This window comes from Pseudophryne corroboree, chromosome 10 (genome assembly GCF_028390025.1).
Source record: "Pseudophryne corroboree isolate aPseCor3 chromosome 10, aPseCor3.hap2, whole genome shotgun sequence".
Taxonomy (NCBI): Eukaryota; Metazoa; Chordata; class Amphibia; order Anura; family Myobatrachidae; genus Pseudophryne; species Pseudophryne corroboree.
This window is the reverse complement of record NC_086453.1, coordinates 101,269,426-101,297,220: the sequence shown is the minus strand read 5'-3', so window position 1 is coordinate 101,297,220 and position 27,795 is coordinate 101,269,426. Positions and strand designations below refer to the sequence as shown.

The window sequence follows — 27,795 nt, the reverse complement described above, 5'->3', positions numbered from 1 at the left end:
AGGCTTTAAACCAACCTGACTGTGAAGGGTTGACTGGCATGATGGTTAATGTTCTGTGTTCTGCTTTTAGTCTCTAGTTAGAGAATCCTTTGCTAAACGCCGGCAGCTACTGAGAGAATCGTTTGTGGAGGTGGAAGGTGAATTCATGTTTGCCAGCTATATGGATACATCCAGCACCGATGAAATTTCAGAGTTCCTTGATCAGTCTATTAAAGGTATTACAATAAGTGAAAAATCCATCTTCCTTTTACAGTTAAATTATGTTAATGTTGATTTATATTTTTTGTTTTATCATTTTTTTTTTTTTTTAGATTCTTGTGAAGGCTTGATGGTGAAGACACTTGACCAAAATGCCTCATATGAAATTGCAAAGCGTTCTCACAATTGGCTAAAAGTAAGCATGATTATTTTTGTATCTTGCCTTTTACACTGTTGGATAAATGAATTATAAATACGATGAAATTTTTTTTTTATATCCCAGGCAATCATTTAGAAAACAAGCCAAAGTGGATCCATTACTTTCACACGTTGCTCCAAAACGGTTCCTTTTTTTATCCTCCCTTTGATATCTGTCACCACATCACTATTGTAAAAGATTTCCATGACTACCGCAAGCATTCTGATCATTTCATATCACCTGTATTACTTTCTAAGAAAGTCACGTAACACAGGTTATTAAGTACACAGGGATAGATGTAAGAACAGTCATTATGGGGGGAGAAGCAATATCAGCGCCGTTATGTATGCTGGTACCGCTTCTCCCCATGTATGAAGGAGGAGATGTGCTCTCACGCCCCTGTCCATATCGGCGATGCTATCTACAAGATATCACGCCGATATCCCAGGCAGTGTATGAACAGTCAGTAACACTGACCGTTCCAACACCTGCAGCTATCAATTTCGACAGCTGCAGGTGTCGTTATCCATACATCATAGCCAGGTCCCTGGCTGTGGCGGCTGACCGCTCCGGGCTGCACGTGAGGACACGCAAGAGTAGCTAGATATCACACTGGAGCCAGGCAGGGGAGAGACACAGACTAACAGCACTAAGTTGATGCGCTGTGTGCTCTAGCAGCGATCAGTAGAGCGGGGAGTTCTCACTCGGCATCCGAGATATTAATACCTCTCGGCGCTGTTGCTTCCTGCAGAGGCGCAGCAGAAAGTGTTACACCCCTATGATAAGTGCGGCTATAATACATTCACCCCACAGTACCTAGGAATAATTGTTACAGGGATGATTATCACACCAACCCTTGATTTGACTGGTGATTGTATTTCTTTTTCATCCACTAGGGGTCACTGGAGTACTCTTGGGATATGGACGGGGCGTAGCCGGGAATGGCACATTTAAATATTTAAATTAGTAACTGGTCACCCCCTCCATACTCCCATAGAGACTTCAGTATTTTTCTGTGCCTCTAGTCTTTACTTACGGGGTACTAAGTCACGATACGGGTCTGTCCTTCTGTACTTACTGCTTGGTGTACATGAGCAGTAAGTCTAATGCAAAGTCAAACAAGCAGCTTCGCTGCAAAGTTGGTCAGACAGTGTGTCGGATAAATGCGACTGCACAGACAGACCCTTGCTGCTCCTCTTTGGGATGCAAGCGCATGTACTGCCTGGGGGGACAAATTATGCTTATTGTCTTATAAATGATTGTTTCAGCTGCATTGTTTGCGGTCGATTCACAGCCAGTCCTCAGGTCAACAGGCCTATTCGTCCACTTTGGCTACGTTCTTAACAGGCGATGTCGGATTTCGAACGAGATTAGAGGCATTTCCTTGCGCTGGCTACAGGTTTGGTCCTGTTTTGGACACCTGCTTTTCGCAGGAATATCTGAGTTCCTACCATTGTCAACGCAAATTCCTGAATAGAACTACTCAGGATATTGTCTTTACGACTCTGTCCTTTCGCAGCCGTGCTACAGGACATGTGGTAGACTACGGTTATGGTACGGCCACCTACTTTGAGAGGTCTCTATCCAAGTTTCAGTGGCCTTTACATCTACGCCACTGACAAGCCAATGCCATAATGGCGTTCCAGCATCTCCGATCGTCAGTTGTGGACATCCACAGTTAGGTGGATCCGCACAGTTGGATTCACAGATTATGAAAATACAGTCGACGGTTTCCCTTCATTGCCATGGGCAGGACAGGTCTGCCTAGGTCAGAGGACAAGACGGCAGTGCTACAGAGACACAGGCTATAGTAGTCTCAGTAGTTTGATACCGCAGTCAACCCCCGAGTCGCAGTTATATTTCGGTTTGGGATAGTTCCAGAGCTGGATGACTGTCAGTCCGATACTGACCCTGCAGACAGTACGTTGCTTGCTACAGATTCATCATGGAATACTTGCAGTCGGTGACTGCAGATTGGGATCCGCTGTAATACCGGATTACGATGGATCTCGAATTTACACTACTTAGGGTTTTCTGTAAAAATCCATTCTTTCAAATGCTACCATTTGGCTTCTTATCGGCGCCTCGAGTAGTCACAAGTAAAAGCTGTCATAATAGCTCATCTCAGATCCCTGAGAAGGATAACATTTCCGTACTTTGGAGATCTGCTCATCAACGCTCCGTCTCAATGCTTATTCCTGCAACGTGCATTACTAACGTACAATGGCGTCATTCAGCACGGTTGGATTGTCAACCTCAAGAAATCAACCCTCATTCTGTTACAAATGATTCATGCATAGGAATGATTCCGTGGATAAACGGATTTCCCTGCCTGAACACAATACAAAGTGTACGTCATCGCGTACAGTTAGTACGCAATCCACGGACTATCTTGGTGCATTTGGACGACTACTAGGAAGGTGGGTGGCGTCTTTCGATGCACTCCAGTTTGCAGGAGTTCACTCAGGTCATTTTTCACCTGAATGGTATTGCACGCATCTACAAATTCATCAAATAGTGCGGTTGGCTCCAAGGACCACAGTATCACTACTCTGGTGGCTCCAAGTACACAATCTCACCGCAGGGAGAATGTTCGGCGTCTGGAATTGGATAATTCTTGCAACGGACGCGAGTCTCAGGGGTTGAGGAGCTGTGGTCCACAATTGTCAACTTCAGAGTCTCTGGTCAGATCATGGAAGATTGCTGTCAATTAAATGACCTGTATCTCAGGGCAATTTCCAACGCGCTGCAACAAGCAGTGCACATGCTCCGGTCTCAGACTGTCCAGGTGCAGTCAGACAACGCCACGGCTGTCGCAGAGGAATTCGAGGTCGCATGGCATGCGGGAAGTTGCTCGAATCCTCAATTGGGCCGAGTGTCACCAGGTGATATTTTCGGCAGTGTTTGTGTTGGAGTGGACAGCTGGGAGGCAGATTGTCCCAGCTGTCAGGATTTTCATCCAGAAAACTGGGCATTGAATTCAGAAGCGTTCCAGATGTTGGTCCAGCAGTGGCATTACCCACAGGGGGATCTAATGGCATCTTGCAATAAAAAAAACAACAACAAAAAAAAAACATTCCAGTATGTGTCCAGAGCACGAGCTCAAAAGGCAGTGGATGCTCTCACGATCGTGTGGCCGTACAGCTTTGTATCGGTTCCACCGTTTCCGCTGCTTCCTAGGTTGCTAAAGCGGACCAAACGAGAGTCCACGACGGTCATACTAGTGGTGCCTTATTGGCCTCGGAAAGCATGGTTCTCAGATCTCCGCGAACTACTCGCGGCCAATCCTTGACCGCGTACGCCACGTCCGGATCTGTTACAACAGGGTCCGTTTCTTTACCCCGATTTAGCGCAGCTGCGTTTGCCGGGGTGGTTATTGAAACCGCCCTCTTATTAAGGGAGGGCGTTCCAGAATCTGTTTCTACCAACCAGGTTACGTGCTAGGAAGCCAGTTACGGCAGCTCATTTTCACAGAATTTGGCGTGCCTATGTAGGTTGGTGGGAAGCTCGGACGTTTCCGACATCTTTCAAGTTATCCCGTCTTTTAATATTTTTACAGACTGGGTTAGGTGGAGGACTATGTTTATCTACACTAAAGGTGCAGGTCTCTGCCTTATCAATTTACTTTCACAGGCGTTTGGCTCTTTTGCCGACTGTACACACCTTTCTGCAATGTGTCCTCAGAGTACGATCTCCATTTATACCTCCTACTACACCATGGGACTTGAATCTGGTTTTAGATTTAATTTTTTCTTACAATCTTCATATTTTGAACCCTTCAACAAGTGGATGTTAAGCTTTTCACTTGGAAAACAGTTTCGCTTAGCCTTAGCCTCAGCAAGGCGTGTTTTAACATTGGGTGCCTTCTCATGCAAGTCACCATATCTGGTGTTTTATGATCATAGAGCGGAACTTCGCACAAATTCCGTTTTCTTACCAAAGATGTTATACATCACTTAATCAATCGTAGTTCCTGTGTTATCAGTAGGTTCAGGAACTTCAATTACTTGAGATGTTGTACGCGCTCTGCGCGTTTATGTAGCCCAAACATAAACTGTACGTAACACAGACACACAGTTTGTTCTCAGAAATGTAGTTAACTTGGCTTTGCCAGCTTCCAAGCAGACCTTATACCATACGTCAGGCTTAGCTTCATCATAGGCTACAACCGCCTTCATCAGTGTCAGGCCATTTCCCATTTCACACGTTCCTTGTGAACGTCATACGCAGCAGGTCGTGGACCTTCTAAGAAACAACTTAGACAAGCTGCTACAGGGTCATCGGTGCATGACCATCAGTGCACACGTTGTGCGCTTTTGCAAGTTTGCTACGTTTACGGCATCAGCATATAGCTTTGGCCGCCTAGTGTTACAGGTGCCAAACAGCTCTCCCGCCCAAGGGGGAAACTTTGGTACGTCCCAAGAGTACTCCAGTGACCCCTAGTGGATGAAAAAGAAAGTAGGATTTTGGTACTTACCAGGTAAATCCTTTTCTTTGAATCCATAGGGGGCACTGGACGCCCACCCAGAGCAGTTTTCCCTGTCTTGTGGTAAGCTCAGTGGATCTTATGAGAACACATTATCACCAATGGATATGATGTTACGGTGATATCTATTATGGTGTAAACTGTTTAGTTGTCAGTTACGTTATGTGTCAACTTTAGTGTTGACCGTTATAATTTACGTTATGTGTCAACTTTAGTGTTGACCATTATATTATAATGTTATATGTAATTCTCTATGGTTCATCCTCTCTATCGCTCCTGTTCGGCTCAGTAAAAATACTGAAGTCTCTATGGGAGTATGGAGGGGGTGACCAGTTACTAATTTAAATATTTAAATGTGCCATTCCCGGCTACGCCCCGTCCATATCCCAAGAGTACTCCAGTGCCCCCTATGGATTCAAAGAAAAGGATTTACCTGGTAAGTACCAAAATCCTACTTTTGTATGTAATAAAAATAGAATTGTGACATTTCCCTTTGACAAACTGTTTATGAAATACTGAGCTATTTACATCCTCTCTCACGATTCTCTGTGGTAGTTAAACCTAACTTGATAGTGTTAAGAGCAGGATTATTTTTGGTGAGATTCTAAGCTGACTATCTTCAAAATGTACAGATGCTACATACTGTATACTATGTTACTGGTCTTCATTCTAACACCCTGCTCTCCTCTGTCCTGCCTGGAGTGACGCGCTCTATTGTGCTGCTTTTAGCACAGTCTGGTCTGTATCTCAGTGCTGAGACACATACCAGACTGCTAGAAGCACCAGAGCAGAGAGCGACACCCCAGACAAGAAAGAGGAACTGCACGGGCTTAGAAACATGCAGGATGCTAGAATGAACACTACATTACAGACCCCATAAAGTCACACTGCCCTGCAAAAAGAATCCAGTGGCTGTGAAACAAATGAACATTGTGAGAAGTAAGATTAGATTTAGTAGATTTCAAGTGGCAGTGTGAGCATTCGCATCCGTCATTTAAGTCGGGCAAATAAAGGCAATTTTATCATCAAAAAGACATACTACGTTAAAATTATCACAAAATATACAGCTAAATTTAAATATCATTTTTATTCAGAGTCCATAGTTGATCCACAGGATTGACATGGGGTGTAGGTGGTTGGATAGGGATCGGGCACCAAACGGTTAAGCTTTTGAGCTCTTCTGAAGCTCTGGTCCAACCTCCCCTATAACCCCGCCTCCTGGCCAAGGGAAGTCCGTTTTTCTTTGACGTCCTAGTGGATGCTGGGACTCCGTCAGGACCATGGGGAATAGCGGCTCCGCAGGAGACAGGGCACAAAAGTAAAAGCTTTAGGATCAGGTGGTGTGCACTGGCTCCTCCCCCTATGACCCTCCTCCAAGCCCCAGTTAGGTTTTTGTGCCCGTCCGAGCAGGGTGCAATCTAGGTGGCTCTCATAAAGAGCTGCTTAGAGTAAAAGTTTTGATAGGTTTCTTATTTTCAGTGAGTCCTGCTGGCAACAGGCTCACTGCAACGAGGGACCTAGGGGAGAAGGAGTGAACTCACCTGCGTGCAGGATGGATTTGCTTCTTAGGCTACTGGACACTAGCTCCAGAGGGACGATCACAGGTACAGCCTGGATGGGTCACCGGAGCCGCGCCGCCGACCCCCTTGCAGATGCCGAAGTAAGAAGAGGTCCAGAAACCGGCGGCTGAAGGCTTTTCAGTCTTCATGAGGTAGCGCACAGCACTGCAGCTGTGCGCCATTGCGCTCAGGCACACTTCACACCAGCGGTCACTGAGGGTGCAGGGCGCTGGGGGGGGCGCCCTGGGCAGCAATGAGATTACCTTTCTGGCTAAAAAGAATACATCACATATAGTCCCTGAGGCTATATGGATGTATTTCACCCCTGCCAGATCTCAGAAAAACCGGGAGAAGAGCCCGCCGGAATAGGGGGCGGGGCCTTTCTCCTCAGCACACAGCGCCATTTTCCCTCACAGAACTGCTGGTGGGAAGGCTCCCAGGCTCTCCCCTGCACTGCACTACAGAAACAGGGTTAAAACAGAGAGGGGGGGCACTTATTTGGCGATATGATTATATATTAAGATGCTATAAGGGAAAACACTTATATAAAGGTTGTCCCTGTATAATTATAGCGTTTTGGTGTGTGCTGGCAAACTCTCCCTCTGTCTCCCCAAAGGGCTAGTGGGGTCCTGTCCTCTATCAGAGCATTCCCTGTGTGTGTGCTGTGTGTCGGTACGTGTGTGTCGACATGTATGAGGACGATGTTGGTGAGGAGGCGGAGCAATTGCCTGTAATGGTGATGTCACTCTCTAGGGAGTCGACACCGGAATGGATGGCTTATTTAAGGAATTACGTGATAATGTCAACACGCTTCAAGGTCGGTTGACGACATGAGACGGCCGGCAAACAAATTAGTACCTGTCCAGGCGTCTCAAACACCGTCAGGGGCTTTAAAACGCCCATTTACCTCAGTCGGTCGACATAGACACAGACACGGACACTGACTCCAGTGTCGACGGTGAAGAAACAAACGTATTTTCCTTTAGGGCCACACGTTACATGTTATGGGCAATGAAGGAGGTGTTACATATTTCTGATACTACAAGTACCACAAAAAAGGGTATTATGTGGGTGTGAAAAAACTACATGTAGTTTTTCCTGAATCAGATATAAATTAAATGAAGTGTGTGATGATGCGTGGGTTTCCCCCGATAGAAAATTATTGGCGGTATACCCTTTCCCGCCAGAAGTTAGGGCGCGTTGGGAAACACCCCTTAGGGTGGATAAGGCGCTCACACGCTTATCAAAACAAGTGGCGTTACCGTCTCCAGATACGGCCGCCCTCAAGGAACCAGCTGATAGGAGGCTGGAAAATATCCTAAAAAGTATATACACACATACTGGTGTTATACTGCGACCAGCTATCGCCTCAGCCTGGATGTGCAGCGCTGGGGTGGCTTGGTCGGATTCCCTGACTGAAAATATTGATACCCTTGACAGGGACAGTATTTTATTGACTATAGAGCACAGAGAGATATTTGCACTCTGGCATCAAGAGTAAGTGCGATGTCCATATCTGCCAGAAGATGTTTATGGACACGACAGTGGTCAGGTGATGCAGATTCCAAACGGCAATTGCCGTATAAAGGAGAGGAGTTATTTGGGGTCGGTCCATCGGACCTGGTGGCCACGGCAACAGCTGGAAAATCCACCTTTTTTACCCTAAGTCACATCTAAGCAGAAAAAGACACCGTCTTTTCAGCCTCAGTCCTTTCGTCCCCATAAGGGCAAGCGGGCAAAAGGCCAGTCCTATCTGCACAGGGATAGAGGAAAGGGAAGAAGACTGCAGCAGGCAGCCCATTCCCAAGAACAGAAGCCCTCCACCGCTTCTGCCAAGTCCTCAGCATGACGCTGGGGCCGTACAGGACCCCTGGATCCTACAAGTAGTATCCCAGGGGTACAGATTGGAAATTCGAGACGTCTCCCCCTCGCAGGTTCCTGAAGTCTGCTTTACCAACGTCTCCCTCCGACAGGGAGGCAGTATTGGAAACAATTCACAAGCTGTATTCCCAGCAGGTGATAATCAAAGTACTCCTCCTACAACAAGGAAAGGGGTATTATTCCACACTATATTGTGGTACTGAAGCCAGACGGCTCGGTGAGACCTATTCTAAATCTGAAATATTTGAACACTTACATACAAAGGTTCAAATCAAGATGGAGTCACTCAGAGCAGTGATAGCGAACCAGGAAGAAGGGGACTATATGGTGTCCCGGGACATCAGGGATGCTTCCTCCATGTCCCAATTTGCCCTTCTCACCAAGGGTACCTCAGGTTCGTGGTACAGAACTGTCACTATCAGTTTCAGACGATGCCGGTTGGATTGTCCACGGCACCCCGGGTCTTTACCAAGGTAATGGCCGAAATGATGATTCTTCTTCAAAGAAAATGGACGATATCCTGATAAGGGCAAGGTCCAGATAACAGTTGGAGGTCGGAGTAGCACTATCTCAAGTAGTTCTACGACAGCATGGGTGGATTCTAAATATTCCAAAACCGCAGCGGTTTCCGACGACAATTTGCTGTTCCTAGGGATGATTCTGGACACAGTCCAGAAAAGGGTGTTTCTCCCGGAGAAGAAAGCAAGGGAGTTATCCGAGCTAGTCAGGAACCTCCTAAAACCAGGAAAAGTGTCAGTGCATCATTGCACAAGGGTCCTGGGAAAAATGGTGGCTTCTTACGAAGCGATTCCATTCGGCAGATTTCACGCAAGAACTTTTCAGTGGGATCTGCTGGAAAAATGGTCCGGATCGCATCTTCAGATGCATCAGCGGATAACCCTGTCTCCAAGGACAAGGGTGTTTCTTCTGCGGTGGCTGCAGAGTGCTCATCTACTAAAGGGCCGCAGATTCGGCATTCAGGACTGGGTCCTGGTGACCACGGATGCCAGCCGGAGAGGCTGGGGAGCAGTCACACAGGGAAAAAATTTCCAGGGAGTGTGATCAAGTCTGGAGACTTCTCTCCACATAAAACAATGCTCTAAGCTTAGCAAGACCTCTGCTTCAAGGTCAGCCGGTATTGATCCAGTGGGACAACATCACGGCAGTCGCCCACGTAAACAGACAGGGCGGCACAAGAAGCAGGAGGGAAATGGCAGAAACTGCAAAGATTCTTCGCTGGGTGGAAAATCATGGGATAGCACTGTCAGCGGTGTTCATTCCGGGAGTGGACAACTGGGAAGCAGACTTCCTCAGCAGGCACGACCTCCACCCGGGAGAGTGGGGACTTCATCGGGAAGTCTTCCACATGATTGTGAACCGTTGGGAAAGACCAAAGGTGGACATGATGGCGTCCCGCCTGAACAAAAAACTGGACAGGTATTGCGCCATGTCAAGAGACCCTCAGGCAATAGCTGTGGACGTTCTGGTAACACAGTGGGTGTACCAGTCGGTGTATGTGTTCCCTCCTCTGCTTCTCATACCCAAGGTACTGAGAATTATAAGACGTAGAGGAGTAAGAACTATACTCGTGGCTCCGGATTGCCCAAGAAGGACTTGGTACCCGGAACTTCAAGAAATGCTCACAGAGGACTCATGGCCTCTGCCGCTAAGAAGGGACTTGCTTCAGCAAGTACCATGTCTGTTCCAAGACTTACCGCGGCTGCGTTTGACAGCATGGCGGTGGAACGCCGGATCCTAAGGGAAAAAGGCATTCCGGAAGAGGTCATTCCTACCCTGGTCAAAGCCAGGAAGGAGGTGACCGCACAACATTATCACCACATGTGGCGAAGATATGTTGCGTGGTGTGAGGCCAGGAAGGCCCCACGAAGAAATTTCAACTCGGTCGATTCCTGCATTTCCTGCAAACAGGAGTGTCTATGGGCCTCAAATTGGGGTCCATTAAGGTTCAAATTTCGGCCCTGTCAATTTTCTTCCAGAAAGAACTGGCTTCACTTCCTGAAGTCCAGACATTCGTCAAGGGAGTACTGCATATACAACCCCCTTTTGTGCCTCCAGTGGCACTGTGGGATCTCAACGTAATCTGGGATTCCTCAAATCACATTTTAAACCGCTCAAATCTGTGGATTTGAAATATCTCACATGAAAAGTGACCATGCGGTTGGCCTTGGCCTCGGGCCAGGCGAGTGTCAGAATTGGTGGTTTTGTCTCACAAAAGCCCATATCTGATTGTCCATTCGGACAGGGCAGAGCTGCGGACTCATCCCCAGTTTCTCCCTAAGGTGGTGTCAGCGTTTCACCTGAACCAGTTTATTTTGGTACCTGCGGCTATTAGGGACTTGGAGGACTCCAAGTTGCTAGATGTTGTCAGGGCCCTGAAAATATAGGTTTCCAGGACGGCTGGAGTCAGGAAAACTGACTTGCTGTTATCCTGTATGCACCCAACAAACTGGGTGCTCTTGCTTCTAAGCAGACGATTGCTAGTTGGATGTGTAGTACAATTCAGCTTGCACATTCTGTGGCAGGCCTGCCACAGCCAAAATATGTGAATGCCCATTTCACAAGGAAGGTGGGCTCATCTTGGGCGGCTGCCCGAGGGGTCTCGGCTTTACAACTTTGCTGAGCTGCTACTTGGTCAGGAGCAAACACGTTTGCAAAATTCTACAAATTTGATACCCTGGCTGAGGAGGACCTGGAGTTCTCTCATTCGGTGCTGCAGAGTCATCCGCACTCTCACGCCCGTTTGGGAGCTTTGGTATAATCCCCATGGTCCTGACGGAGTCCCAGCATCCACTAGGACGTCAGAGAAAATAAGAATTTACTTACCGATAATTCTATTTCTCGTAGTCCGTAGTGGATGCTGGGCGCCCATCCCAAGTGCGGATTGTCTGCAATACTTGTACATAGTTATTGTTACAAAAATCGGGTTATTATTGTTGTGAGCCATCTTTTCAGAGGCTCCGCTGTTATCATGCTGTTAACTTGGTTCCGATCACAGGTTGTACAGTGTGATTGGTGTGGCTGGTATGAGTCTTACCCGGGATTCAAAATCCTTCCTTATTGTGTACGCTCGTCCGGGCACAGTATCCTAACTGAGGCTTGGAGGAGGGTCATAGGGGGAGGAGCCAGTGCACACCACCTGATCCTAAAGCTTTTACTTTTGTGCCCTGTCTCCTGCGGAGCCGCTATTCCCCATGGTCCTGACGGAGTCCCAGCATCCACTACGGACTACGAGAAATAGAATTATCGGTAAGTAAATTCTTATTTTTTGTTTGGTGTGGCAAGAGCACTTTTAAAACGGTGGAGCCGAAGCTTTTTATTTTTACATTGTTATTTTATATAGCCTTTTTTAGAGCGTGCTGCGCGATGCATCTTAGATGTATTGCGACAACTGCTACAACAACTTCTCGACGGTGCTGCAACATCAGTAACTACGCTGATTATTTTGGCAGGCGCTAGCAGGCCTACGCTGACTATCCTAGGGTGCGGCCGTATCACGGGGAGAAGGGTAAGGCGACTTTCCCTCTCGCGGTAAGTCACGTTATTATATGCAACCTGGCTGTCTCGGGTTGGTGAATTAACTGCTGGTTTCCCACCTTGAATTGATTGGCCTGCTTACGTTTTTAAAAGACACTGAGTGACATTAGACATGTGTCTGCTGCCGTAATCGCTGTGCGGCAATATACGCTGTGTGCAGCAATATACGCCGGACGCGTCTGTTGCAGATAGTCACTTGGCGACAATATACTGTGGGTGAAATTGTTACAGCAAGCCTTCAGGAACGCTGGGTTCAGCCTCCCTGTATACCTCTCCCAAGGGCCAGGTTATACAGCACTGACTCATACCTACCTCTGTGGTACTGAGTAGTTGATTAAGTGACCATTGCAGTTGTATAATTTATTGCATTGTTTGTGACTTATGCTAGTTCTGCTGTCTGCCTTTAATACTATTTCTGTCAGCTCATTTCTATCCCTTTCACTTTTCAAACCTTAAAGGGCTGGTGTGGAAAGGGTTTTTCTTAATGTACTTCACTTTTACTTGTTTTAAGTGAAGGATGTCACATTGCTGCTTAATTTAGACTGATATTGTGATTATACTGTTATGATGTCTATGAAAGGCAAGGGTAACAAGGCAGTTGCTGCACCTGTGTTTCTTGCAAATCCTGTGCTGCAGGGTTAACCTCTCAGGACCTGGTGCAGGATGGGTTGTGTTCAAATTGTTATGTTCTTAAACAAAATCAAGGTGACCAACTAGCCTGGAACCAGTACAAGAACCACCTTGGGGGGCTTGTTTTGCACAAGTTTTGACACTTATAGCAGGTCGCTTGGATACACCTGCTATACCTCCAGCTATGAGGTTTCTTCCACAGCCTCCGTGGGTAGATATGTTCTCGCACTCAGTCCAGGGTTTGGCTCAGACATCTGCAGCAGTTCAACAGATGTTGCAGGCAGACAAACCTTTGGAAATGAAAGCAAGTAGACGTGTGGCATCGTCCTAACAATCTACACAGCTTTCAAACTATGAAGTCCTCAGAAGATGAGGCTGACTCCTCTCTCCCTGAGTCCCCCTCAGGTGAAGAAGATCATCATATCTCAGTGGATGTGCCCGCATTGGTTCGTGCGGTAAAGTCCATAATGACAATAGAAGAACAGGAGCCACTGCCAAAGCCTAAGGCTCCAATCTTTACACAACACAAAATTGTCAAAGCTGAATTCCCGCAATCATATCAGCTTACTGAAATGATGCCAGAAACATGGGGTACTCCAAATAAGAGGTTTAAATTGCCAAAGAGAATGGCTTCTTTTTTTACTCTCTTCCAGCGGTAGAATGTGCCACATGGGAGGTACCTCCCACAGTTGATGCTTATGTGGCACGTCTATTGCGTACTTCTACATTGCCTATACCATCAACGTCTTTGAAAGACCTGGCAGACAGAAAAATTGAAACCTGTCTTAAATATGTGTTTTCCCTTACAGGGGTAATTACAAGACCAGCTATGTCCTCAGCATGGGTGGCTAGGGCTATTGCAGGCTGGGTGGACTCATTAGAGAATAGTGTCTCGGGGGACGCCACAAGAGAACCGCTATCCCATATAACAAATATAAGGCAAGAAGCTGCCTATTTGGAAGAAGCGGCCTTAGATACAGGCTTACTAGCTTCCCAAGCGTCAGCTACCTTAGTAGTAGCTTGCTGAGCAGTGGAGCTACGACCCTGAAAGGCGGACTCAGAATTCAGGAAGGCAATTGGAATCCCTACCCTTTGCTGGAGATATTCTGTTTGGAACAGAATTGGACAAAATAGTGACTAACTTAGCAACATCTAAAACAACGTTTCTGCCCTCTGCATCAACGCCAAATCCAAAGTCCTCTGCTTTCCGGTCCTTTCGACCCCAGAGTGAAGCAAAAGGACAGGCTTATTCCAGACCGTTTCAATCAGCTAAAACCATTAAGCCTAAAACCAGGCAGCCAGATGTTTGATTTCCAAATCAGAAGACAAACCTTCCATCTGACGGTGCTGGCATCCACCTAGGCTGGGAGGCTGAATTCTGCAGTTTGTATGGTGTCAGTCCATCATGATACCTGGGTGCAAGAAGTGGCTTCTCACAGTGACGCCTTCAACTTCATAAAGCAAACCCCCCCTGCAGTACTTTTGCACCAGCCCGCCTTTAGATTCAATCAAGGCTAAGGTTGTACAAAAAGCAGTTCAGACCTTACTGCAATCAGGAGTGGTAATACCGGTTCCCTCAGCACAACGAGTACTTGGTTTCTACTCTACCCTTTTCCTGGTTCAGAAGCCTAATGGGTCCCATCGGCCCAATCTCAAAGCTCTGAACAAATATATTTGGGTACCCCGGTTTCGTATAGAAACTTTACGGGCTATTACCCTGGCAATGGAGCCAGGGGATTTCATGGTGTCTTTGGACATTCAAGATGCCTACCTGCATGTACCGATAGTACTCTCCCATCAGCGCTATCTCAGGTTTGTGATCCTCCAGCAACATTTCCAATTTCAGGTACTACCCTTCAGACTTGCTACAGCTCCTCGGGTGTTCACCAAAATCATGGTGGTGGTGGCAGCTCAGCTTTGTCGCCAGGGCATAAGGATATTTCCATACCTGGACAGTCTGCTCATCCTGGCACAGTCCCAGGAGACTCTCCTCTGCCATCTACAAATGACTATAGCCTTCCTGCAGGCCCACGGATGGCTAATAAATTGTGCAAAATCCTCTTTAGTCCCATCCCAACAGATGATGCACTTAGGAGCGATACTTGTTTCCAGTTTACAGAAAATCTTTCTGCCATTGGACAAAAAAAATCACAAGCATCCCACCTGGACACGGGTTGACCATTCTGGATCTCAGACTGGGTGCTCCTGGCAACGGATGCAAGTCTCCGAGGTCAATACTCTCTTCAGGGCTGTTGGACAAAGGAAGAGAGCGGTCTGTAAATCAATGTACAGGAGCTTCGGGCAATCTACATGGCACTCACTCAGGCAAAGGAAATACTTCACGGCAGACCAATTCAGATCCAGTCAGGCAACGCCACTACAATAGCCTACCTCAATCTCCAAGGAGGCACTCGCAGCCGGATGGCAATGAAAGAGGTAGGCTGCATCCTCAGTTGGCCAAATGACATCATACAGCAATGTCCGCCTTATTCATACCAGGAGTCCTAAATTGGGCAGCAGACTTCCTAAGCTGGCACGTCATTCAGACAGGCAAATGGATCCTGCAGCCAGAAGTCTTCTATATTCTGGTAGACAAATGTGGGTTGCTGGAAGTGGACCTTCACATCAGAACAACAAGGTCCCAGTATACAGATCCAGAACAAGAGATCCCGAAGCAGTCTCTGTGGACCCTCTGTCAGTAAAATGGAAATTTCATCTGGCATATGTCTTCGCGCCAAACTCCCTGTTGCCCAGGGTGAATCGCAAACTCAAACAGGAAGGTGACGCCTTGATACTAATGGTTTCGGCGTGGCCCAAACAAAATTGGTACACAGATCTGCAGAGGCTGTTCATGGATAATCCATTCCTTCTGCCTCAACGTCCAGATCTCCTGAACCAGGGTCCCTGTCTCAATGAACACATGGATCGACTGTCTTTGACGGTGTGGCTCTTGAAACATCCATCTTGAAGGCGAAGAGATAATTCAATTGATGCTTAAAGCAAGTAAGCCATCCTCGGCTTGCATCTATTACCGGATATGGCATGTGTATTTTCAATGGTGCGCTGCCAGAAAATATGACCCAAGGTCTTAAGGATTTTCAAGAATTCTAGCATTCCTTCAAGCAGGAATGAACAAAGGCCTCCGCTTAGCTTCCTTGAAGGTACAAGTGTGAGCATAACTGTATGGTTCCAAAAGAAAAAAGAAAATTGGTAACCTACAGGATGTTCGCACTTTTTTCCAAGGAATGCTCCACATTCAACCTTCTTTTGTTTCCCCTACAGGCCCTTGGGATCTAGATATAGTTCTCAGGGCTCTTCAAGTTTCCCCATTTGAACCACTGAATCGTGTGGATCACAAATGGTTGACAGCTAAAGTTCTTTTTCTTCTGGCAATTGCTTCAGCAAGAAGACTATCAGATTTAGGGGTGCTATCGTGTCGCCCCCGTTTTCTGATATTCCATCCAGATAGAACAGTTCTGCAAACTAAATCTGGTTATCGTCCTAAGGTGGTCTCTAAGTTCCACGTCAATGAAGAAATAGTAGTTCCGGCTTTCCAGGTACCGGAGCTCTCTACGGGAGATGCATCATTGGATGTGGTTTGTGCTCTAAGGATCTATGTGGGTCGTACCAGTGACATCAGAAGGACAGACACTCTTCGTTCTATATGGTTTTCATAAGAGAGGATGGCCTGCCAATAAGCAAACACTTGCTAGATGGCTTTGGATGACTGTCAGAAGCATACTCTCAACCTGATCTCCCTATCCCGGATAATGTCTCTGCACACTCTACTCATTCGGTAGGTCCTTCATGGACAGGCCACTGTGGTCATCAATTAACACATTCATTAGACATTTATTTCTTTGATACCTTTGCCTCTCAGGACGCTGCATTTGGGCGATGAATTCTCCTGTTCAATCAGGAGTGTCCTCTCCCTTAGTTTCTGCTTTGGGACATCCCAATGTAATCCTATGGATCTACTGTGGACCCTGAAGGAGAAAACAGAAGGTTTGATAGACTTACCGTTGATAACTCTGTTTCTCAGAACTACACAGTGTCCGCAGGGAACCCACCTTGACGCACCTGACTTGAGAATCTTTACACTTACTAACCCCTTCCTTCTGGCATAGAAGTGTGTGTATGTTCTTCTCCCCTGAATAGGTCTTCCCTCTCAATAAATCTGCTTCCGCCTTGAGCTTTGGAACCAACTGAATTCCCTGAGACGGGGCTATAGGGAGGCAGGACCGTTGCATCCTGGGAGCTCAAAAGCTTTAATCATTTGGTGCCCGTGTTCCTCTGACGCCACCTATTACCCAAGGTAGATCCTTTTGGATACTGTGGACTACCATAACTCCTGATTTTTTTAATATTATTTTTTACTTCATGTCAATTTCATATTTGCACTTCAGTTTATTTCCCTTTCATTTTTGCCATTTATTTTTACCTTGCTGTTCCATATTAGCCTGTCTTAAATTAACTAATAACGTTTTATTTTAGATGCCTTTTTAGTTTTTTTTACTTTTAGTATTGATGTTTTTATGTTAGTTGTTCATGCCCCTAATAGTTGACTATTAAAATGTTGGATACCTTTTTAAGTATTTTGGCCAGCAGTGTTATACTGTATGGGCGGTATTCTATTAGCAGCAGTACTTTCCTGCTGCTAATAGGATTGCAGAGGGCTATCCTATTAGCCCCTATGCCGGCATTGTGTTCTCCCGATGCCGGCACTTATCGGGGATTATGCTTCGGGTGCCTCAGGCTCTCTAAGCATAATCCGCGATGAAGGGTCGCTAGAGCTGCAAAAACAAATGGGATTGGGGATTTATCCCCGATCCCATGTGTTTTTGTGTGATATCGGGTCCGGCCTCTAATTGGATACCGTGATAATGACCATCAGTCATACGTTGCGATACCTGGCCGTTTTGATCAGCCGATGCAGCATCGGGGTGAATAGGATACCGCCCTATTTATGTATGTGTTTGTATTTGACCCTCCCTTTTCTTTTTCAGTTAGAGTTGTTGGGGCGTCACTTAAGTGTGTATGAGATTTTCCCTTTCCATAATGGCTTTCCTAATCCTTGCTGCTTTGTTGTGCAGTTCATTTGCTACCAGATTACACTGAAAGATTATTGTTGACAAAAGATTACATGTAAAATCCTGCTCAAAAACCAGAATAAGACGTATTCTGCTCTAATTCTAGTCCCTATAAAGAAAACGAAATGAATGTACAGTAATCACACAAAGTTCCAGTAATAGTGTAGTAGTACATAAATGCAAAAGTTACAATTCCAGAGACATGATATTAATAACTGTGTACTGGAATTATTTCAGAATGTGCTAATCTGTATGTATAGTTGTCATCACCGGCTCTGTTTGGCCATGTGTATGGAGATACTAAACTCAACATCTTGATAGTTCAAGATGTGAAAGTGATTCCATTCATATTATATAATCTGCATAGAGATTTGCAACGTCTTGGGTGAATGATATATTGAACCTGTCTCTCCAACATTGTAACTATAATAGCATCTCTGCTAATTTCATGTTCTGACCCGCACATCCTCAGCCTCTTCTTTGGCTCTGAAGCCTGTTCATGGCAAATGCGGTTCTCAAGGCACACTAGCAGTCCAGGTTTTAAGTATATCCATGGCTCAACACAGGTAGTTAAATCAAACTTACTGAGGTACTACAGTAATTAAGTCACCTGTGGCCAAGCATGGATCTACTTAAAATTTAGACCATTGGGGTGCCTTGAGGACTGCGTTTGGGAACCTCTGGTTTAAGATTAGATTCTGGAAAAAAAATATTTATTCTACTTTTAAAGTATTTTTTATTTGTTTCATTTCCTGGATAAAAAAAATATATTTTCTCAGCAGCTCTTTTAATATTATCTTTTCTAGTTGAAAAAGGACTACCTGGAAGGTTTAGGAGACACTCTGGATCTTGTAGTAATTGGTGGCTATTTGGGGAAAGGAAAACGAACTGGTATATATGGAGGATTTTTACTTGCATCATATGACGAAGAGAGTGAGGAATACCAGACCATCTGCAAGGTTTGTCTAAGCTTACTAGTAACCTATGGCGCAAACGTTCTGTTCCCTGGTCAGTAGTTTGTGATTAGTCATGTACTGTATATGCAGTTTTACACTAGGAAATGCGGTTTGAAGTGTCCTATATAGATGTGTGTGTGCATATATATAGTGTATATATACACACATATAGAGGGCATCTACTGGGGTGACAATCCTGAGATAAGTGAGTCCAACGCTGAAATCACTTCCACAATAGCCATACAGCTTAGGAGCACTCACCAGTCTTCAGAACGGTAATACTTGCAACATCTGGTTTGGCTACTTTTACAGAGGTTTGGCTATAAGTTAATGTGCAGTGTTATGAAGAGCACCACTCATACTTATCAGTGCACAGTACAAAGCTAGCTGCAGTCAGTCTGGTGTCCAGTGCACTGGCAGTTATACGGGGGTCAGTGTTTCTGTGCTACAGTAAGGAGTACAGTAATTAGCAGTGGGTGTGTAGTATGCCTTCTGGCTGTTGCATCTGTAGGCATCTAGCAGAGTCACATTTAGGTACAGCAGACAGGCTGAAGCCGCCCGCTGCAGAATGCATCACACACGTGTGCTGGTGATTGGGGGATTAGCAGTACTGGGGCAGTACGGATGGTGTAATGATTAGCATTACTCACTCACAGCACTGAGGTCATGGGTTCGATTCTTACCATGGCTCTGTGTGAAGTTTGTATATTCTCCATGTACTTGTGTGGGTTTTCCCCGGGTACTCCTGTTTCCTCCCACAATCCAAAAATATACTGGTAGGTTAATTGGATCCCAACAAAAATTAACCCTAGTGTGAATGTGCCTGTGTACATGTGGTAGGGAATATAGGGGCAGATGTATTAACCTGGAGAAGGCATAAGGAAATGATAAACCAGTGATATGTGCAAGGTGATAAAGGCACCAGCCAATCAGATCCTAACTGTTAATTTACATATTGGAGCTGATTGGCTGGTGCCTTTATCACCTTGCACATATCACTGGTTTATCACTTCCTTATGCCTTCTCCAGGTTAATACATTTGCCCCATAGATTGTAAGCTCCCCTGGGGCAGGGACTGATGTGAATGGCCAAATATTCTCTGTAAAGCGCTGCCGAATATGTGTGCGCTATATAAATAACTGGTAATAATAATAATAATAGCATGGCCAGCATCTTACAAATAGAAACAATGGGGTTGGGATGTGGAGTGACTTGCTCATCTGAAGCTGCCCTAATGTGGGAACATGAGACTGTTTTAAAGAGATGAATGGCAGAGGAGTGTGATTTATTTAACTCAATTTTGAGGTATCCGGGTGTCCAGAGGAGACACATACTTGGAATCTATAACTTTGTTTGTTTTGCCTTTTACTATTCTTTTATTCATTTTTTATTGAAATAAATCAAATATAATGTTTTTTCTGCAGTGGAGTACACTACTATGTTCCACAGGGAATACATTGGGGTGTAGAGTTGTATCTTGATCCAGAGGCACCAACAGGCTAAAGCTTTGACTGTTCCCAGGATACATTGCATGGCCTTCTCTATAACCCCGCCTCCGGACACTGGAGCTCAGTTTGTAAGTTGGTGCCTGCATAGCAGGTCACTTAACAGGGAGGGCTGCGCTAGGCAACCCTGAAAAGCGCTTTTTAGAAGACTTCAGGGGCCGCAGCACTTTCTATGTCATTATGACATGCTGTGCTGCGGCTCCATCACCTCCCCAGCAGCGCTGCATACTCCCGCAGCCAGTTCCCGGTTACTTGCAGCGGAGGCGCATCGGTCCAGAGGCACACCACCGCTGACGCTCTCCAGGATCGCGTGGCTGAACATCAGGGAGGAGGTAAGAGGGTCCCCCAGGTGGGACCTGCCAGTAAATCGCGTTCCGGTCGTGGTCCCAGGAGACGGACCGCGCTACTGGCGTGGGCACTGTACTGCACAGGGACCCCACCATATCCACCAGGACAGGGAGCACAGCTCGGATTTTAATAAATCTGTTTTAAATAGGCTCCACAGTACCCGGTGGTGAGGACCAGCATAATGGATAAGGCGCTGACCTGTAGCCCCTCCCCCAGTTCCGGGCGCCATCTACTGCTGGTGTTCCCGCCCTGGAGCTGCATTTCACTCTCCCTCACTACCTGGCTGAGATTTAGGCGTCATCTTCTACAAGTTGCTGCGTCTGGTCTCCGGGACTGCAGGGCTAAGTCTCCTTCTGTAAATCCGCCTGCTTGCTCAGCGCTGTGATTATACAGTCACTTAAGTATTCTACATGTCATTTTAAGACAGTGTTAGTTAAGAGCAAGTGTCTCTCTACCGGAATCTATAGTATAAGTATTCTGATATATCCACCCAGTCTGACTACATACATGCATGCATGCATACATACATACATACATATCTATTTACTAGTCCAGTGCAGTTTTATTGTGTGTTAAAATATTTTCTGCATTGTAATACCATTGTGACTGTGTGCCTGCATCTGCTATATGGATTTCACTCTCTGTGTATCCCAGCTATAGGCGTCAGGGTCTCATATACAGTTCTACACAGTATATACTGTTTAGTGTGTTTTACTGTGTATTTCAGTCACCTCATACCGCTTTAATTCTCTGTGTGTCCCCTGTATTTACTGTCTCGCATAAATCAGGGGTTATTTGCAGGTATTGTATTTGTCTGGCTTTATTGTACTGTTACGCACTATGGCTACATTCACTATAATGTCTGCCACACAGGGCGGGAAATCCTGAGGGGGAAGTTGTCCCTGATGGTTTGTGTACTGCGTGCCATACATCTCCCAGTCAGCCCGCAGCTCCTGTTGCCAATCAGGAGCCACCTTGGGCAGCTTTCTCAAGTATGCTGAATACGCTTGTGACACGTCTTGCGCCCCCTGTGGGACCTCCTGTGCCATTGCAGCCACATATTGTCCCTGTAGTTAATCCGCCCTGGGCGGACACTCTGTCTACCCAGATACAACAATTAAATCAATCTTTGGTGAGGCAAAAGTCTACCCCACGTCCCTCTGGGGTCAAGGGGTCATCTAAGCGGGATGCTTCCTCCTCCCAATCCACTAGTATTTCAGATAATTCTGATGATGAGGATGGGGACTATACTGATCCATCAGATACTGATACAGTTGCTTCTGACGAGGAACCTACAACTCAGGTTGATGTTCCTGACCTAGTGGAGGCTTTTAAGCTGATTCTACAAATTGATGATGAGGTAGATTCCACTACTGCGTCTAAGAAACCTGATAAGTTCAAACGTCAGAAGGTTGCTAAAGTAGTCTTACCGCATTCTGACCATTTAATCGACATACGTCAGGAATCCTGGTCTTCTCTAGGAAAGAAATTCTCCCCGTCTAAAAAGATGCTGGCTTGTTATCCTGTCCCTGCGGAGTTGAGTAACAAGTGGGAAAATCCACCACCGGTGGTCTCTCATGTCGCCCGTCTTGTGGTGTCAGCGACTCTGCCTGTCACCACTGTCACCTCACTGAAGGAACCGACGTATAAGCGCGTGGAGGGATGCCTGAAGTCTATTTACTCCCTTACCGCTGCTGTACATAGACCCACTATAGCAGCCTCCTGGGCCGCAAAAGGAATTGAAGCATGGGATCAGGCATTAGAGGAAGAGCTGCCTCAGGATAATTCTGACACTGCCAGACAATATCTGTCTCATATCACCACCGCCTTTCACTATATTCATGAGGTGTCCTCTGAGACAGGTGTAATGGCTGCCAAGGCGTCTACTATGTCTATACTGGCTCGCCGAATTCTGTGGTTGAGGTCCTGGAAGGTGGACCTGGACTCCAAAAAGACCTTGGAGGTGCTCCCTTTTAAGGGAGACATCCTATTTGGGGAAGATCTGAACAAGATTGTGAGTGACTTGACGACTGCTAAGACTGCGTTTCTCCTAAGTACTAATGCTTCTGATCCGAAGGCTAATAGTACCACTTTTCGTTCCTTTCGACCTCTAGGGAAAGCAAAAGGTCAGGCATACCCGAGACATGCTCGTGCTTCCAAAACCACTAAGCCCAAACCTAAACAATCCTGGGCCGCCCGTCAGCTTGCTTCCAAACAAGACAAGCCTGCTGCATGACTGGGCAGGTCTCCCCCTGGGGGGATCTTAGGGTGGGAGGCCGACTAATGCAGTTCACCCAGGCCTGGTTAAAGACCACTTCGGACGCCTGGGTGCGGGAAGATGTCTCTCCCGGGTACGCAGTCTCTTTCAAGAGACATCCACTCGCCAGTTCTGCACGCCGGTTATCCCTTCGGATCCATTGAAGGCGCAAGCTCTACACCTGGTTGTGCGATCCCTTCTGGACACAGGAGTGGTAGTGCTGGTACCTCTGTCCCAGAGAGGCAGGGCATACCATTCGACCCTGTTTCTAGTCCCTTAACCCAATGGGTCCTTCCGGCCTATACTCAACCTCAAATCACTGAACAAATTTGTGAGTGTGTCCAAGTTCAGTATGGAAATGCTGCACTCAATTGTACTGGCCATGGAACCCAGAGATTACATGGTATCCCTGGACATACAGGTTGCTTACCTGCATATACCTATTGCCATATCGCATCAGCAATATCTGCGGTTTGCTATTGGCAACCTACATTATCAATTCCAGGATCTGCCATTTCGACTGGCCATGGCCCCTCGGGTCTTCACCAAGGTCATGGCCGTGATGACGGCCATTCTCTGCCATCAGGGAATCAGAATCCTGCCGTATCTGGACGACTTGCTGATCCTGGCGAACTCCCAAGATGTTCTCCTCAGTCATCTGGAACTGACGGTCCAATTCTTACAAGCCCACGGGTGGCTCATCAACTGGAAAAAGTCCTCGCTGGTCCCTGCTCGGAGCATGGTGCACCTGGAGGCACTGCTGGACACACACAACCAAAGATTGTTTCTGTCTCCAGAGAAAGTCCTGAAACTTCAGGACAGGATCAGATACTCCTCTCTCGCCCAAGAGTGTCGATACACTCGGCGATGCTATACTAGGCCTCATGGTGTCTGCTTTCGACATGGTAGAGTAGGCCCAATTTCATTCCCGCCCTCTTCAGTGGTTAATCCTTTCCAAGTGGGACGGCCTGCCTCATCGGATCAGGTCTCAAATGTTCTCCTTGACGCCGGAGGTTCACATATGGATGGTTATATTATTATTTAAAAACGAGATCTGAGAGATGGTAAAAACTAGTATGTTTAATTTAATAAAATACACAGCCTGGGGTATGATATATATTTCTCCTAAGGGGTTTTGTGAATGTTCCTTGACCTATGAATTTATTTATTGAGGTGTTTTTATGTGAAAGACATCCTTGTGTTTTTAGACATCATTTTTGATTAAATTGAGTATATATTAATTCAACTTAACCTACCGTCCTTTATATTAATTATCAATTTTTAATTTATTTATTTATTTGGGGGATATACCCCTCATACAGCAACAGAGCGCAGGTGCTTTTTGTTTTTTGTATTTCCACGTATTGGGGATATACCCCCCCCCGCACCAGTGGCCATTGACAGCGCCCTCCATTATATTCTTCTGTACTTCTAGTCGCTCCAGCGTGGCCCAAACGGCATTGGTTCTTAGACCTGCAGGGTATATCGATCGAGCATCCTCTTCTACTTCCTCAACGCCCAGACCTCCTCGTTCAGGGCCCTTGTGTCTTCCCGGACCTGGCCAGACTGGCTTTGATGGCATGGCTCTTGAAGCTTCACTTCTGAGGGCCAAAGGATTCTCCGAGGCGGTTATCCAAACTATGCTAAAGGCCCGCAAACCGGCTTCTGCTAGGATTTATTACAGGGTCTGGAATTCTTACTTCACCTGGTGTGCTGCTAAGAATTATGATGCATACAATTTCAGAACTTCCAGACTTTTGGCTTTTTTGCAACAAGGCCTAGACTTAGGCCTTCGTCTGGCCTCCCTCAAGGTTCATATTTCTGCCTTGTCAGTGTGGTTTCAGAGGAAGATTGCGTCTATTCCTGACGTTCATAATTTCACTCAAGACGTTTTACGGATTCAGCCTCCCTATGTCCCTCCTGTGGCTCCATGGGATCTGTCTGTTGTCTTGAATGCCCTACAAGAGTCTCCATTTGAACCTCTTGAATCTGTGGACCTTAAATATTTTACGCTTAAGATCGTTTTTCTGCTAGCTATTGCCTCTGCTAGGAGGGTGTCAGTCTTAGGCGCTTGTTTTGCCGTCCACCCTTTCTGATTTTTCACCGTGACCAGGCAATTCTCAGAACTCGTCCCAGTTATCTACCTAAGGTGGTGTCATCTTTCCATCTTAACCAAGAGATTGTGGTTCCGGCTTTTATCTCTTCTGGTTTGTCCTCCAAAGAGCAGTCTTTGGATGTGGTACGGGCTCTCCGTATTTACGTGGAGAGGACTGCCTCTCTCATGAGGTCCGATACCCTTTTTGTACTTTTTGGTTTTCACAAACGTGACTGGCCTGCGAATAAGCAAACCTTGGCCAGATGGATTACAATGGTGATTGCACAAGCATTTGCACAGGCTGGTCTTCCAGCTCCTGCTGCTATCAAAGCCCATTCTACTCGGTCTGTTGGACCTTCTTGGGTGACCCTCCGAGGCGCGTCCGCTGAACAATTTTGCAAGGCAGCTTCATGGTCCTCAGTGAACACGTTCATTAGGTTTTATGCCTTTGATCCTTCCGCCTCCCAGGATGCTTCGTTTGGACGCCGGGTTCTTGTGCCCGCTATGGTACATCCCCCCCCCATGAGGAACTGCTTTAAGACATCCCCGATATATTCCCTGTGGAACACAGTGTACCCCGCTGCAGAAAAGGAGATTTATGGTAGACTTACCATAGTTAAATCTCTTTCTGCAAGGTACACTGGGTTCCACAGGGCGCCCACCCTGACGCACTTAGCTTCTTTGGGGTTGTATGGCATTAGCTGCTGGTCCCTTCTCCTGTTGTGAGAATGTGATTCTATGTGACTAACGTCTGCCTTCTCTTTTACCTGCTAATGCATTGGACTGGATAACGAAACTGAGCTCCAGTGTCTGAAAGCGGGGTTATAGAGGAGGCCATGCAATGCATCCTGGGAACAGTCAAAGCTATAGCCTGTTGATGCTTCTGGATCAAGAACCAACTCTACACCCCAATGTATTCCCTGTGGAACCTAGTGTACCTCGCAGAAAGATTTAACTATGGTAAGTCTACCATAAATCTCCTTATTTACGGATTGTGGATTTTCAAACCTGCCGATTTACTGTATCTGTGTCCACAATACTATTAAGTGTCATTCACGTCTGATGATTGGCTTCTTTGGAAGCCACCCTTTAGTTAATAATCCCCTTACAGTATGTGTTTATCATCTATCCTGCACCGGGCAGTTCTTAAGGTTCCTGTTTTTCTTTTAGATTGGAACAGGCTTTACAGATGAGGACTTGGAAACCCATTATAATTTTCTAAAGGTACTAGTATATCTGAATTTAATTTGTCATAATGTATTAATGTAAATTAATAAATGTGTGTGTAATCACAAAAACTGCATTTAAATGTAGTTTGCGCTAATCCATAGCAAGCATTCCAATACAAATCAGACGAGCAAATTCAATTGCTGACGGGAAATTCGTAAAACCCCATGGCGCTGTTTTTTTTTCCCCCCACAGCCGTGCAGTTTTCCTATTCCATTGCGAGATTGAAAACGTGACAACCCCCCCCCCAAATTGGAAGTTGGTGGATGGGCTAGAAGTGCCAATGCCATGTGAAGAACAGGGGGGTGCCATGCAGTGGATAATGCAAGTGGTGTCCTGTCCCTGAGCCGTTGTTCTCTTCCCCCTCCCTTCCCATTGTTCCCCTGGTATTGGCACTTCCAGCCCACTGAGGAGCTGTACGGCTATCATCCTCCGTACCTGGCATAAGCAGACATTATGTTACAGTAAGCTCATAGTTACATCCAGAGCCCACACCTTTAGCATCACAACAGATTGCTGCTCCTGTGACACACTTTGGGTCCTTACCTCCAGAGCTTGCATTCAAGGTTGGATCATATAATTGTTCACGTGCAGCTATAGACTTGAGTAACAACAGTGGGACTTAACTTGCCAATACAACCGAGCTTCTGTTGACTTCATACGCTTTATTATATACAGTTGTTGAGATCAATTTGAGCTTTCATATTGCAATAATATATATGTGTACACGTACTTTTGTATTCATTCCTAACTGGTTAGGCATTATTTTATTTATCATATACAGTACTGCTACTAAATAATAAGAATTTACTCACCGGTAATTCTACTTCTCGTAGTCCGTAGTGGATGCTGGGTACTCCGTAAGGACCATGGGGTATAGACGGGCTCCGCAGGAGACTGGGCTCTCTTAAAAGAAAGATTAGGTACTATATCTGGTGTGCACTGGCTCCTCCCTCTATGCCCCTCCTCCAGACCTCAGTTAGGGAAACTGTGCCCGGAAGAGCTGACAGTACAAGGAAAGGATTTGTAATCCAGGGTAAGACTCATACCAGCCACACCAATCACACCGTACAACTTGTGATAACTATACCCAGTTAACAGTATGAACAATAACTGAGCCTCTCTCAACAGATGGCTCATACAGTAACCCTTTAGTTAAGCAATAACTATATACATGTATTGCAGAGAGTCCGCACTTGGGAAGGGCTCCCAGCATCCACTACGGACTACGAGAAATAGAATTACCGGTGAGTAAATTCTTATTTTCTCTGACGTCCTAGTGGATGCTGGGTACTCCGTAAGGACCATGGGGATTATACCAAAGTTCCCAAACGGGCGGGAGAGTGCGGATGACTCTGCAGCACCGAATGAGCAAACTCAAGGTCCTCCTCAGCCAGGGTATCAAACTTGTAGAATTTTGCAAAAGTGTTTGAACCCGACCAAGTAGCAGCTCGGCAAAGTTGTAAAGCCGAGACCCCTCGGGCAGCCGCCCAAGAAGAGCCCACCTTCCTCGTGGAATGGGCTTTTACTAATTTAGGATGCGGCAGTCCAGCCGCAGAATGTGCAAGCTGAATCGTGCTACAGATCCAGCGAGCAATAGTCTGCTTTGAAGCAGGAGAACCCAGCTTGTTGGGTGCATGCAGGATAAATAGCGAGTCAGTTTTTCTGACTCTAGCCGTCCTGGAAACATAAAGTTTCAGGGCCCGGACTACGTCCAGCAACTTGGAATCCTCCAAGTCCCTAGTAGCCGCAGGCACCACAATAGGTTGGTTCAAATGAAACGATGAAACCACCTTAGGGAGAAATTGG

The 27,795-nt window shown here is 46.3% G+C and overlaps 1 protein-coding gene across 2 annotated transcripts in view; it reads left to right on the top strand.

Annotated features, from left to right (window-relative positions):
* The window catches only part of LIG1 (DNA ligase 1), a 359,710-nt gene that overhangs the window by 315,841 nt on the left and 16,074 nt on the right, over window positions 1–27,795 (top strand). For both annotated transcript variants that reach the window (XM_063942666.1, XM_063942665.1), the window contains 4 exons: window positions 71–215; window positions 312–394; window positions 18,405–18,557; window positions 25,930–25,983. In XM_063942666.1, the coding sequence (XP_063798736.1) occupies window positions 71–215; window positions 312–394; window positions 18,405–18,557; window positions 25,930–25,983 (435 nt within the window). The remainder of the gene's footprint in view (window positions 1–70; window positions 216–311; window positions 395–18,404; window positions 18,558–25,929; window positions 25,984–27,795) is intronic.